The 14,934-nt window shown below is 37.6% G+C and overlaps 1 protein-coding gene across 7 annotated transcripts in view; it reads right to left on the minus strand.

Annotated features, from left to right (window-relative positions):
* Window positions 1–1,554: 1,554 nt before the first annotated feature.
* The window catches only part of LOC149264386 (uncharacterized), a 40,084-nt gene continuing 26,704 nt past the window's right edge, over window positions 1,555–14,934 (minus strand). Inside the window, exons 2-5 of one of the 7 annotated variants that reach the window (XR_016259713.1) lie at window positions 10,118–10,191; window positions 2,578–2,661; window positions 2,093–2,246; window positions 1,558–1,980 (exon numbers count right to left, since the gene is read on the minus strand). Coding sequence is in view for 2 of the 7 variants with exons in the window: in XM_089428034.1 (XP_089284160.1) it covers window positions 10,176–10,191 (16 nt within the window). In the remaining 5 variants the exon portion in view is untranslated. Of the gene's footprint in view, window positions 1,981–2,092; window positions 2,662–10,112; window positions 10,192–13,124; window positions 13,397–14,934 lie in introns of those variants that run through there. The other 6 variants (XR_016259711.1, XR_016259710.1, XR_016259716.1 and 3 more) reach the window with 6 other exon arrangements.

Here is a 14,934-nt window from a genome sequence, read left to right on the forward strand (position 1 = left end):
TCTTCATCAAACAATTATCAAGAGCAAAATAGTAAAGACAGTGCACACAGAAATTAGGCTCCAAGCCAGGGCAAAACCCCTCCAAGGGGAAAACCCAAAAAAAAAAATTCTTATAGAATCTGCTTCAAATGAGACAACAAAGACCCAAACCCTAGACCAAATCCTCCACCAAGCACCAAGTCAACCCTCCAAGAAGCCCTTCTAATAGGATTAGATCAGTAAGGTTTGATACTTCAACTAGCTTCAACTTCGATCTTGTAGCTACTGCAAAAACCCTAATTTCGGCACAAGACAGTTCTTCAAGGGATCCTCCTTTAAGCAAGATAATGTCTTTCCAAGGTCAATGAAGTCAAATCAGAATATTCGCTCTTCCAACAACTTGATCCTACAACTTGATCTCCTGTAATTCGGACCTGCAATTTCAACCTTCCTTGAAGCTGCAAAAACCCTAGTTCCTTGACGCTGCAAAAACCCTAGTTTTCGCATCTGCGAGAAAGAAAAAGCCCAAAAACAATTTTTCCTTCTTCTTGAATTCTTTTTGTCTTCTAGACCTTGGCTCTTCGTTTCTTCTAGCTCCCAGCATCAGATCGAACTTCTTATGAGAGAGAATTGAATGAGTGACTAATGAGGTCGAAGTTGTCTGTATTTATAACCTTTCCAAGAGGTCGAATCACCTCCTTTAGACCGACTTGTAGCTGTCAAGGCCGACTTGTACTTCGAAGGCTTCCAAGATTTTCTAGACTCAAAATAATTTCTTTTACAAGGTACATCTTTCCCAGAAGAGTCTTATAATCATGATGTTAACTCTCTTGACTCGTGACAATAAATCCTATGATCTAACAAACCCTAGAAGCATGAAAAACATGCATTTATCTAGAAGACCATCAATAAGAAGCATGAAACCCATGCTTTAAAATAATAATTTTTCTTTCTTCTTTTGTTTGTTACATAAGATATACATATTGAAATGAGTACAATAACAATTATGAAAACCGAAACTAGTTACATTTTCAACAAGAATTAATTTCTATTTTTAACCCCAGCAGTATCAAATTTAATTCACATGTTACTGGCAACATTTGTATTATAATTTCCTTCTACTCTTGATATATGCCAGAAAAATATATGTTTTAATTTTAAGTGTGCAACTTTCTTTTTCCTAGAGAGGTAACTAGAAGTGTAGCCCTTTGAGGGATTATGACAGAATCCTGCATATATTAAAGTCTTGATGCCCATATCAAGAAGATATGACTTACGTTCCTCTTCAGCACATGTTTCTAATTTCTTTTTATGATCCAATATATAATCTCCTGGCAATTCTTTGATCGATCCAACGTTTTCGTAACAGTGATGAAGTTAGAGCTCTGCTAGCAAGTTGGTTAGATTCCAGACGTAAAAGAAAATGTAGATTGCTTAGATGTGTATAACAAAATTAACTGAGATTTATTCCTTAATCAATGAACCATAAATGTACTTGAATTGCTGGAAACTAAGGTCTTTCATCAATGTCTTTTATCAAGATGCAACAAGGAAATCAAATTATGCCAACAAATAAATTCAAGTTATCCAAGCGTGAGATTACAATAAATTGAATATTGCAAATTCGAGTGCCTTTATGTGAAGATTGATGAACCAGAAAATGATTTACCAATCTAAAAGGTGAACTTTGAACAGGAACATCTAAATCAGATTATCAACTTGCTTAAGTGAAGTTCCAACAAGTAATTTCCAGAGTTTAAACAAGTTGTGAAAGATCACTTCAAACCAGCATAGATCCATCTTAAATTCAGATCTAACATGAGCAGAGAGGGATCAAATTTCTTCACATGCAAACTTCTTTAGAGTGCAAATACAATGTGTAATTTTGCATGGTTTAAATCTAAGTCACAGGACACGTCCTCCAAGGTCTCGTGTCCCATATTTAACATGTCACACACGAAAAACGCCCTAAAACGTGCCGAAAACGTTTTTGAACGTGTCCTGGAAAACATAAAACGTACTTTGTTATTTTCATCATGTCCTAGTAATGGAAAATGAGTTTTCTGAGTCTAAAAAATGTTGCCCTAACGTTTTTCTCCAGTTGAATACATACCCCACGAAAACAATAGCTTTAAAGCCCACGTAATTGATTTTTCGGGGTACTTTTGCTATTTTCCTCTGATGTCGTCAGTCTCCGTCGCTGTATAATCTTCGTGTGGAGCCGAGTCATCTCCGTGGAGCCGTTTGGTTGCTGGAAAGTTTGGCAACTTGGCAGCATGTGTGAGGTTCAGGTAAGCCATAGACCATAGACGCAGTTAAAACTTAAGCGCGTTAAAAAAGCGTTTGATTCGTAACAGTGACTAGCTGAGGCTATAATAAAATAAGATGTCACCATTCTCTACACCCAGGATTTTCCCTCTTCTTTCATATCTAGCAAACCATTTCTAGTTAAACTATTTTATCTCAGTTTTTTGAAAAAAGATAGGTAAACAAAGTATTTCCTATATTTGAAAATAAATCCAGTATGAAGACACAAATTTGAAAAAAGCATGTGTTGAAATAAGAAAACATGGCACAAAGATTTATTAAAAGACATACCTTCATGTTATATTCAAGAGAGCAGATAACTCTCAACCATGCAAATTACAATCAGGCAGTTATTTTGATGAACCGTCTTCTCAACTGATGTAAGGAGAAAAGATCAAAAAAAACTGGAGAAAAGAGTTATCTTAACCAGTAACCAAAATATTACATTTAAAAATATGAGTTATCTTTAGCCAAATATTAGCAACCAAAATATTATCCAGATAGAAGTAATACTTGAACTAGTATTTGCATCAAGTTTTATTTGAAGAAGTATTTGCATCATAACTCAAACTCAACCATGCAAGTTGCAATCACGTAGTTATATTATGAACAGCCTTCGACTGATTTAAGATGTCACTGTCCTCTTCACCTCAGATTTCCCCTCTTCTTTCGTATCTAGCAAACCAGCTCTACTTAATCTATTTTACCTTTAAACAAAGCTTTATTATAAGATGCCACTGTTCTCTTCACCTCAGATTTTCCTTCTTCCTTCGTAGGAAACCAGCTCTAATTAAATCTATTCTACCTTCAAACAAAAGCTTGATTAGAAGCGATACCTCCAAATCATATTTGAGAACAGTTGCATCATAAGTTTAGCCCAAAATTATAACAATTTGTAATTTTCTTGTCCTTAGTGAATTTTTACAAACCCCTGGACAGTGGAATCTGAAGCATTGCATTTGGGTGGTTATCGCGGTAACTTGGTAAGGCATGATTAGAGTAGTGGGAAGGCCAAAGTCCAAATATCACAAGCATAAATGCAAGAACTGTGAATGAGTAAAGGACCTTCGGCTCTCATAGTTTAGCCTTTTGTAGTTGTGATCAGCGGAGAATCTAGAGACCATGATGGCTTTATGAATGTAATAGTACTGAGGGTTTGGGCCATTTCCATTGAACAAGAGGCAGCAAAACCGCCCGAATATTGAAAATGCTTCATTTATCAGAACTTTGAAAGCATTCAATTTTTCACTGTGATGCTGAAGCTTATATGGAACATGATAGGTCTCTGGTAGGTGTAAGTTTTCCAAAAAATACATTAAAATTTTAAAAAGCATCCACATGAAAAAAATAATTGAAAAAATTACAAAAAAATGCAATTCCAAAATTCCTAAAAGTCCTTGTCGCTATTGCAGTAACTATAAACTCCATTGATTGATTACAGTCCCAACTTTCTGGGTGCCTTTATTCACAGTCATGCAAGCAGCAATAAGTGTCTGACTCTGTGGTAGTCCCAACAAAAGTAGAAAAAATTTGGTAGTCCCAACAAAAGTAGAACATTCAATTGCTGAAGTTTGAACTGAAGTCTGATATATTCATATATAAAACCCAAAATGATATTTATAGCTAATTGTTTAATCGTTTTTTTTTGTAGGTGAAGGATTTGGCGACTGTTCCAACTTGCAACTGACAACTTGCACTTGCAAGTCATTTTTATTACACCCGTGGAGTGTGGACTTTATAACAGCAAGACGATTAATGGCTCAATCATCCAAGGCAGCTCGCAGAGGTCAAAGGAAAGACAACGGTGGTGCTTTTCGTGGTCCCCCCCTCCAAGTTTTTCTGTTTCACCTTCTGTTGGTCATAGTGCCCCAAGTGCTTCAAGTGAAGCTTTAGGTGCTTCTCAGCCGACATTAACATATGATGTTGTTGTAGCAAGACAACAAGCACAACTAAGAAAATACCCTCTATGGAAGTATGTAACCAAGAAACAAGGGCCAAAGGCTGGTGCGGGAGGGAATGTGCTTTGGTCATGTAATTTCTGCAAGGGTGAATTTAAGAGCACTTACTTTCGAATTAGGGGTCATTTGTGGAATTGGAGCATGCAAAAAGATCAGTCCTAAAGAAAGAATGGATTTGGAAAGAGAGGATGCAGCTGGCTTTGGGAATGTGGTGGCAGCAAGCCGGAAAATTAGAAAAAATGAAGATCCTCTTCCATTCTTGAGGAATGCTAATAGTAGTAGATTTGGGAGAGGGGCTGAAATTCAGCCAACAAAAAAGAGGGCAGCCCAAACTTGTGGTGGTCCAATAGACAAGATTATTCAGCGTGAAAAGCGAGATGAGGTTGATCTTACAATGGCATTCTTTTTCTATCTCAACTTCATTTCTTTTAATGTTGCACGGTCTCCTTTGTCTATTGAGATGTGTCGAGCTTTAGTTGATATGGCTCCAATTGGGTATGTGCCTCCAAGTTCAGAGAAGCTTAGAACCACGTTGTTGGTTAAGGCAAGGAAGGAGGTGGATAAAATTCTACAACCTATTAAATCATCATGGATCTCATCTGGTGTCAGTATTGTTTCTGATGGATGGACAGATACAACACGCCATCCTCTCATCAATTTCATGGTATATTCTCAAAATGGACCGGTCTTCTTGAAAGCAGTTGATGCTCTTGGACAATACAAGGATGCACAATATATGGGTGAGTTGTTTATTAAAGTTACTGAAGATGTAGGCGTTGAAAGTTGTGTGCAAATCATCACAGATAATGCACCTGTTTGCAAAGTTGCTAGCTTGATTGTGGAAACTAAATATCCACAAATATTTTGGACACCATGCATTGTTCATTCGTTGAATTTAACGCTCAAATCTATTGCTTCAAATGTGACATGGATTGGCAATCTTATTGAGGATGCACGCCATATCCGAAATTTTGTACAAAACCATACCAATGCCTCACAATATATAAAGAGTACACACATCTATCATTGTTGAAGATTGCAAATACTCGGTTTGCTTCCTCATTCATCATGCGTAAGAGGTTGAAGGAGCTGAAGACCGCTCTTGGGGCCATGGTTATTTCAGATCTTTGGTCTCTTTGGAGAAAGACGGATCAAACTGCTTCAAAAAAGGTAAAGGACATAGTGTTAGATGATGGTTGGTGGGAGAGGGTGGATCTTACCATAAAGATCATGAACCCTATCATTTCTTTCTTGTAGTTTGCAGACATAGACCAGCCCATCTTAGGAGAGGTTTATGAGGGTTGGGATTCCATGATTGAATCTGTGAAGACTATTGTTATGGACAATGAGTGCCCTGGATATGAGACATTAGCAGAGAGCTTATGGTCCACCATACAAGATATTCTTATCTCTAGGTGGGATAAGAATTGCACACCTTTGCATTGCTTAGCTCGCTCTTTGAATCCCAAGTACTACAGTTAAGAGTGGCTTCGTGGTGGGACCTCACACAGATACCCTCCTCACATGGATGGAGAGATTTCACAAGGGAGGAAGATAGCATTCAGAAGGATATTTCAGGATAGAGCATCTTTTCTTGAGGTGGAGGAAGGCTTTGTAGAGTTCTCCACTGGCACCAGGAGATTTGGGGGGTATGATGTACTTGGAGACAAGGGGGTCAAAGATGCCTATGCTTGTTGGGCAGCTCATGGGGCATCATGCCCTATTATACAACAATTAGCCTTGAGGGTCCTCTCTCAAATTACTTCATCTTCTTGTTGTGAGAGGAATTGGAGCACTTATGGGAATCTATATAGTTTGAAAAAGAGCAAGCTTGAGCAATCTAGGGCGGAGACAATGGTGTATGTGCACACCAACCTTCGTCTTATTTACAGGCAGAGGCAGGAGTGGTTGAAGGGAAAGACAAAGTTGTGGGATGTGTTTCCTGATGATATGGGCTTGGACGACTGCGTTGAGTTGGCATTAGCCGACATGGATCTTAATGACCCAGTGCTAAAGCCAGTGACTTTTGATGATGAGCCAGAGTATCTTGAGGGGTCATCCTCCACACCAACAAATGCAGCAGCAAATCTTGGATTGGGCATAGAGGAGGAGGATGGAGTAGAGTCAGATGGCAGTGGCAGTGATGGTGATTATGACATAGAGGACATGGACTATTGATAGAGTGATGAGTCATGGACTCGTGGCTCACTGGCTAGTGGCTAGTGACTCGTGAGTCATGACCAATACCATTGACGAGTCACGACAGTGACGAGCTATGATATTCCTACTTATTTTGTATCTACTCTTTTGTATTTTCCAGTGGCATTCTCTCAGGAGTCAGTGTCTATGTAAACAATAATACATTTTGATTTTGATGACTTAATGGAAAATCTGCATTTTACGGTTTTACTATCTAAGTTCTAAATTTATGGTTAGTAGTTTCTTATGTGCTTGTACATAACAATGAACATTGAACATTCAAGAATCAAAACCAAGCATATCACATTCTAATTTCTAAATTATGATTCTATTTTTTTTTTTTAAATGAACTATGAAATTTGAAGTAATTATATTTTAATTTGATTAGATAAGCTGCAGCCTGCAATTTAATATGGATCAAGAACTATATTTCGGTATATATATATGTATATATAAAACGTGTCCCTCATGTCCTATTTCCGGATCGCTGCGTTTCATGTCGAATACTCGTAATTACGTGTCCTCCGTATCTCGTGTCCTCGTGTCATGTGACTTAGGTTTAAATTGTATTTTTGAATGCTATATAGGACCAAAAAAACATTTTAACCATAAAAATTTTATTTTTTTCATGATATATACTTATTTTTATTTTAAAGAGGCACCTGTCAACTCTATGGACTGACGGATTGACGGAGAAACTTACACATCCCCCATACCGAGCTGTAGAATGAGCCTCTCGGCTCAAAAATTCCATTTTTATATTCGATCCATGGATCATCTCAACATGAAATATAAAGTGCAAATAAATTCAGAATTGTGCAACTGGAGAAATGAGATTTACCTAAGGATTTAATCAATTGAATTTAATCTTCTTTATGAAACATTTAGCACTGAAAAATGCAAAGTTAAATTGATGATCCATCAAAACCCATATCGATCGAGTCATAGCCATGAAATGGTAGCCTCGCTCTTAAAGAATTCATGTAAATCAGTTTGTGAACTCTTTTAAACTATTTTTTCCAGGCTTATTTACTTAGAAAAGAGGGCGCGGCCCAACAAATCTTCATAAGATATATATGTGTGTAAGTTGTTTCATGAAATACCGCCCAGTTTGCAGTAATTGTCTATGCAGACCATTCAAAATCTAACCAAACACCGAAATGTGCCAATTTGCACAAGATATCTATATGAAAAACTGTCCATGAGATGCCGCCCAGCTACAGTGGCTATTTACACAAACTATTTGAATTTTCAACCAAGGAATGTAATGTGCATTACCAATTAATGAAAATTGATATATACTACGACATGGCAGAAGAAAGCGGCAGCATACTAAGTCTATATATATATAAATGAGGGAATCTGAGAACCTACAAGTCATTTCTTCCACACATCATTAATCATAATGTAAAAAAATATCTAACTGTTTCATACACAGAGTATAGCTTCTGGGATGTCCTACCAATTCATAAATGAAGTACCGGTTCCTTAGCCCAACCACGCAGAATATGTACAACATAGTCTTCGCCTCCATTCAATGCCTAGTACAGTTAAGTAACCATAACGCATACAGTAAAATAGCCATAACATATTCAGTCAAATACACATAACCATACACAGTCAAACTATGCAGATGCCTCAGCCAGTTATTCACCACCCAGACAGAGTAAGGATTTAAACATTCAGGCATGATTACACATAAACATATACATAAGAACTAAACTCAGCACTCATAACTAATGAGCATAGACCATGTTACTTATCTGGATGGTTTTATGGGCAACTGAAGGAGGGACTTCCACTCTCCTCCCAACCGTAGGCTAACTGCACTATAATTCTCTTGCAGCTGACCACCTCTGAGACAGGTTCAAGATCTAAGGAACAGCTTGCGAATTAATGTGAAGGAACTGGAGATATGAAGGGTCTCGGTTGATGGAACCAAGAGAGCATGTGAACAAGCTAGAGTTCTGAGGGACGGGCTGTGCCAGAAAATACCAATCGTTGCTCCCACGGAGAGCTTGCCATGAGACTACTGATATCCCTAGGTTTAAACTAACAAGCAGTCTCACTGTCTGCCTATTCACACAAGAAAAGAAATATGAGTTATACAACACTGCCTGAGATGTTATGGTCGATTTGATACCTTGCTTCCCTAGTTGTTGGGTAGGTAATTACAGATAAAAAAATTCAAGCATAAGTTTTACGAGTGCAAAACAAGGGAAAATGAAGTATTTAACTTCTTTGTAACAGAGTCCTATTCTGTGGCATGGAAGTTAAAGTCCTGATCAAGCTGTCAATCTGTAACTGCTCCTTGTAGATAAAATCAAAGAACAAAGATTAAGACTATTATTGAAATCAAATTCTTGGAACTGTGACATCGACTACTCACTAATACTAGATGAATTACTCACTTTAAGTAGATACTGATTTTTAGGACATTATTAGAAATTTAGAACTAGATTCACAGGCATTCTCAATAAACATGCAAGAAAATATCACAGATCTGTGTTCAAAAGAATAGGTTCAAGATTTCATCTCTGGAAAGCAAAACAAGAGCAGCACAATTGCACAAATTGGACCCTATGAAGCTACACAATTCACATAGGTTGCATGTCGAACAACCTTAATCAACTTGAATGGTAAGTGCAGCACTAAAGGTAATAGAAAGTTAGGAACAATAATCCTGCCAATGGATGAAGGCACAATTACCTTTCTTGTTAGGCCATGCTCATGAGGGAAACGAAATGAACAGTCCAGTTCTCAATGTTTTCTAAGTATTTGTTAGTACCATAGTGGAACAGGGAGTGTGCGTGAACGGTGATCGTTCATTTTGGGACTTGCACCTTAAAGGCAGCTTAACCAACTTAAGTAGAAAATGCAGCAAAAGGGTACTACAAACAATGACCCTGCCAATGGACCAAGGACCAATTGGTTTTTCTGTTAGGCTATTTTCATGAAGGAATCCATGCATCAACAGTCCATTGTTCAATGCCTTTTAGATATTCATTAGTACAGGAATAGAACGAGGAGTAAACAAGGATGATAATCACCCGATTTTGGTGATTTGCACCCTAAAAGCTCTCTTCCAAATCGGTTTAACCAACTTAAGTTGGATGTGCAACACTTAGGATACTAGGAGCAATGACCTTGCCAATGGAACAGGGATTGGTGTTTTCTTGTTAGGCCATGTTTGCAAGGGAATCAACACATGGATAGTCTAGTGTTCAATGCCTTCTAAGCATTTTCCAACTTAAGCAGGAAGTGCAGCACCAAGGTAAATAGGATATTAGGAACAACGACCTTGCCAATGGACCAAGGCCTGATTGGTTTTCTTGTTAAGCTATGTTCATGAGAAAATCAACACACATGAATAGTCTAATGCTTAACGCCTTCCAAGCATTTGTTAGTACCAGAGTGGAATGAGCAGTGACATGAATGCTAATCAGTGAATCGCCTGTTTTAGGACATGCACCCTTAAAATGAACTTCCAGATTGGAAAAACTAACATGCAGCTCACCAATAAGAAATAACAAGTTGCCTATTCGTTTATTTACTGCTTAGTATTCCACCTGTCACATTAAGAGTCTGCTAAGAAAGCTAAGATCCAGTGCAGAAACTCATTTTCATTTTTTGAAAAAAGAACCTAAGATTCCTAGAAAAGGAACTGTCCTCACCTTTTTTAGCATCCTATTCAGAAAGGGAATCTTTAACTCCATATGAAGCCTAAGCATCTCATTGTTCGTTGTCCCTGGAAAGAGCATCTTTCCAAGATAAAGATCAAATAGGCAGCAACCAACATACCAAATATTCATAGCATGGTCATAAGAGTATGTTGATTTTTCTACAATAGTACACAGTAGAATCTGATCTTCTAATCTTGATAATTACTTCCAATGATTTTTCCGTTTAATTTATCACATGCCACATGTATCATTAAGCAATTATACTTAGAAAATCTTCAACAGTAATGCAATAATAACAGTAGGATCAATAAGAGACAGCCAAGCACAATAGAGATAACAAATTTACCCTGGAAAAACCCTAGCAATTTTTCTTTTAAAGGAGAATTAATTCTTCAAAAGTACAAATCAGAATCTTTCTAGAAATTTGTGCCCAATCCAAATTCAAATTACCAGTCAAAACCTCAAAATTTGCATGAGTCAATTCTGGTCAAAGGGGGCCAAAATTCAACCTGAGGCCAGCTCAGAATTGTGATCAGATGCCCTGCGGTCAACTGTGGTCAAAGTACCCAGAACTACAGTCTGACAGGTCCAAATTTCAGTGGTCAACGCAGCCTTTTTTAGCAGTCAAAACTCGTCTTCTTTAGCAGTCAAAACTCGTCCAAGACTTGGTCAAACATAAGTCTGAATCTCAGTCAAAACAGACAGGTCAAAGATGGTCAACAACCAGCTTCAATTACTTGTCAAAAACTCAGAAATTCTCCTCCTTTTTCTTCGCAAATGTGAACAGTGTTGGAAAATGTAACTAGTTTCAGTCTTCATAATTGTCATTGTACTCATGTCATTATGTATATCTTATGTTACAAGCAAAAGAAGAAAGAAAATTATTTTTTTTAAGCATGGGTTTCATGCTCCATTTTATTGGTCAACAGGTCAAGCATGCATTTCATGGTCCTAGGGTTTTTCAAGTCAAAAGAATATTTTTTTGAGTCAACAAAGTTTCTATCATTTGTATAAGACCCTATTGGGCAAGTTGTAACATGCAAAGGATTTTATTTTCGAGCCTAGAAAGTCTAAACAATCTCCAAGCACAAGGCGGCCCTGCCAATGAGAAGTCGGCCTAAAGAGGGCTATTGGACCTCATGAAAAGCATATATATAAAAGGAGATTTGACTCACTTGAAGACACACATTCTCACAAGTTCAATCTGCAATAGATCAAGAAGGAAAACAAGAGCAAAGACAAGAAAAACCCTAGCAAAGGAAAGAGGCTGAAATCTTAACTTTTCTGCACACAGTGACACATGCAAGGATTAGGGTTTTTGTTCTGCTGCAGGGGGCGAGAGTTGCACACCCGAAGTTCTGAAATTGGGGGCCAAAATCTAAGTTTGGAGCACGTTCGAATAAGGTTTGACTCTTGTTAACTAGAGTTGACTTTGACTTTTTGGAAGGGTTTAGAAAGAGGGCTGACTTGGTGCTTGGAGGAAGGTTTAACTTTGGTCTTTGGATCTTGGAATTCTCATTTGAACTGATTCTATAAGAAGACAAGAAATTATTTATGGGTTTTCCCCTTGGAGGGATTTTGCCCTGGCTTGGAGCCTACTTCTTGTGTCTATTGTCTTTATGTTCTGCTCTTGATAATTGTTTGATGAAAAGATCTAATAAAGAACAATAAGAAGATAACTAACGTTCACAAGGAATTATTAAGAATAAGGAGAATTGGTTTAAATGGCTGCCCTACAAGATTCTCCAACAAACAGAAGACTAGAAGATGATGGGTGATCCGAGTTCTCCAAATGTTGGAGGTCGAATGGATATTTATAGAGGTCAAACAAGGTGGGTTTTGACCAAGGGTCACACCCATTCATATGGTGGGGCCTACATTAAGCCCAAAACAGTAAATTTAATTTTTCATTTTGTACAATTTCTTTCTGGCCGACTTAAAAGGCTTCTTTGGCATTGGGAAATACCTCCCGATGCTACAAAAAATCAACAGGGTAGACATAGAACTGCAGATAGCAGCAAACAGAACTGTTAAAAGTACCCAGTGAAATTATCACGCATTGCTATCCATATATCTCCCAACATTTCATAAAACTTGCATCATGGAAATACCAAGCAAGACTTGAATTAATGCCCATATGTGTTTGATTTTGCAGGTAAAAAAGGCAATAATAAAAAACAAAACTATAAAAGCACAAACCATAAGCCACAAAACACTGCACATGGTATTCTTTACATGATATGATATAACAGATGATGATAAAGATGCACGCAGGTAAAATCTTGTTGACTTGCTTATTTATGCGACCTGATAGAAGCAGCTAAAGAGGCAAGGCATAATCTCATTTTTACCAGCAAAAATTAAATTACCAAAATCAGAGTTTTAAACATCCTTTGCTTCATTCACGTGCAAAAATATAAACAAGAATCTTAGAGGAAAGACAAGTTAACAGACTTGAACTTTGATACGACTCCAATTTTCAATACCATGCCAATTTAAAATAGTCAAATTCCCTTTTACTGCGACAATAGAGAAAAGCATACCTGCATGTTATCAGGCTTTATGTCAAAGTGTAAAACCCCAAAATTGTTCATATGTTTTAATGCAATGAACAATTGCTGCCCAGGGGTGTGTAGTCTAGTGGTAGGCATCAAGGTGATTGGGCTTTGTGTTTACGCCAACATCCAGGTTCAGAAACCCCAAAGTAGGTGTGAACGAGACCCACTACAAGTCTTGGGTGCTTTTGACAGAATAGAAATGCCCCTCAGCACAGTGGCTTCGCCAAAGGACAACTGTAAGCTAATATAAGCAGCATTCCCAAAAAAATAGAAATGCTTCGCATATGCTCCAATCTGCTGTCCATTGGGTTTACCTCGGGTGGTCGGGAGGAATGATTGGGATCCTCCTCCCCCCGGGTTCAATTCCCGCAGGTGACATGATGAGCTTTGAAGTAATGGCTTCGAGCCTTATTTTTGAGAATGAATAGCTTGAGAATGAATAGCCCCTCGAGGACCGTAACATGTATACTCCTCAAATGCAATATAAAGGTATTTTCCGTGTGAAAAAATATTTTTTGCTCTGCAGTTAATTTATAACCAAGACAAAACTTCTTAAGAACCTCTCGAAGATTCATATGCAGGCACTTGAACACTAAACAAAGATGATTCATGTACTTAAAGCTGGAGATAAACTGAAACTGGCATTTATCTTCAGGATCAGCGCCAACGTGTTTCTTCAATATTATCAGTTTCTTTTTGACCTACCTTTTACCTATATATCAGAAAAATATTAAAATTAGAATGCCTCCAATATAAAGAGAAGAAACTCATCCAAGAGAAAATAGAAAACAAATTAGTTTTATTGTTGCAGATAATTTTAAGCACAACCACTTTGGGCTCCCCCTTCCCAACCTTAAGATCCTTTGCCTAAACAACATCTGAGAATACACCCTTACCATTAGATAACTTCATAACCACCATCAAGGACCTCGCCAATGCAGTAACCTGAATTAAGTAGATTGTGGTTGCAAGGTCAATTCTCCCAACTATATTTGAGCTAAGTTGCATGAAACGCCGAAACGTTTCGGAGTTTCCAAAACGGGTACTCTTAGAAATGTCACCTCCCAAAAATGGAAACGTCGACTGAAACGTTGTTTGAAACACCATATATGTTTATATATATAAAAAGAAATTTATAAATAAGTGAATAACACATTATCTTGCAAGAAAAAAGGGAATAAGACCCATAGATAACAATTTCGAAAGAAAACCAAGTCTATATTAACTCTCATAGATGATTACATAATGGTCGAGTTTCGGTCAAGTTTTGGTCGAGTTTCAGAGTTTCGGGTACGGGTACGTCCCGAAACGTCGAGTTCCTAAAAGTTTCGTGCAACATAGTATTTGAGACATAAGAAATGTCCATGTCTGATAGCATCTGGAAATCACGAGTTTGAGAAACATGAGAAATCGCCATTCGTGCCTATTATGAAAATAAGGGGGATGAGGGGTTTGAGAAACAACAGTTGCTATGGCGAGTGATTGATGAGCAATGGAACACCCATTCATGCTGCAGGTATCTACCTCAACCCCGCATTTTCTTACTCCTATGGTTTCAGATTTGATGTTGAGGTGATGGATAGATTCCTCACTTGAGTTGAGAGGATGGTGACATATGAGCAAGAACATGGAGATATTTCTAAAGAAATGGAGATATATAGGATGGCAGGTGGTACGTTTGGTTTTACCATGGCTATTAAGGATAGGAGGACCAAAATGCCAGGTAAGCTTCAGTTTGTTTCAAATTTCATAATTCATTGTCTCTTCATAATTTGCTTCAAGTTTAGAATTTCAATGTTTTTTCTTATGTTTCTCTTATTTCTTTTAACTTGTACCTGCGCTATGGTGGTAGAGTACCCCATCTAAAAAAACTTGCCATTCGAGTGCCCAACCAAACATGTAGTTTCTCCGGATGTGAGCGCAACTAGAGTGTATTTGACAAAATACACACCAAAAAGCACAACAAGAAAAAAAATCCAATTAAATTTTTGAATTCATTATAAATTATAATTTTTTATTTTTTATATTTAAATTTTCTAAGTACTAATTTACAATCTATGACCTAATACAAGTTGGAGTCCCAACGCCTCAATGACATGGTCTACATATACTACAATCTCCAATTGTGGGTGAGACAACTTCAGAAAACCCGTGACGTGGAAGCCATCTCATTGGACCATATTGACACCACTGTTGCATGGAGGGTTGAGACTAAGAGGCCTATCATGGACTCTGTCCCTGATTGGTTAC

This window comes from Pinus tabuliformis, chromosome 6 (genome assembly GCF_031772625.1).
Source record: "Pinus tabuliformis cultivar Carrire ecotype Pingquan chromosome 6, CPIR1, whole genome shotgun sequence".
Classification (NCBI taxonomy): Eukaryota; Viridiplantae; Streptophyta; class Pinopsida; order Pinales; family Pinaceae; genus Pinus; species Pinus tabuliformis.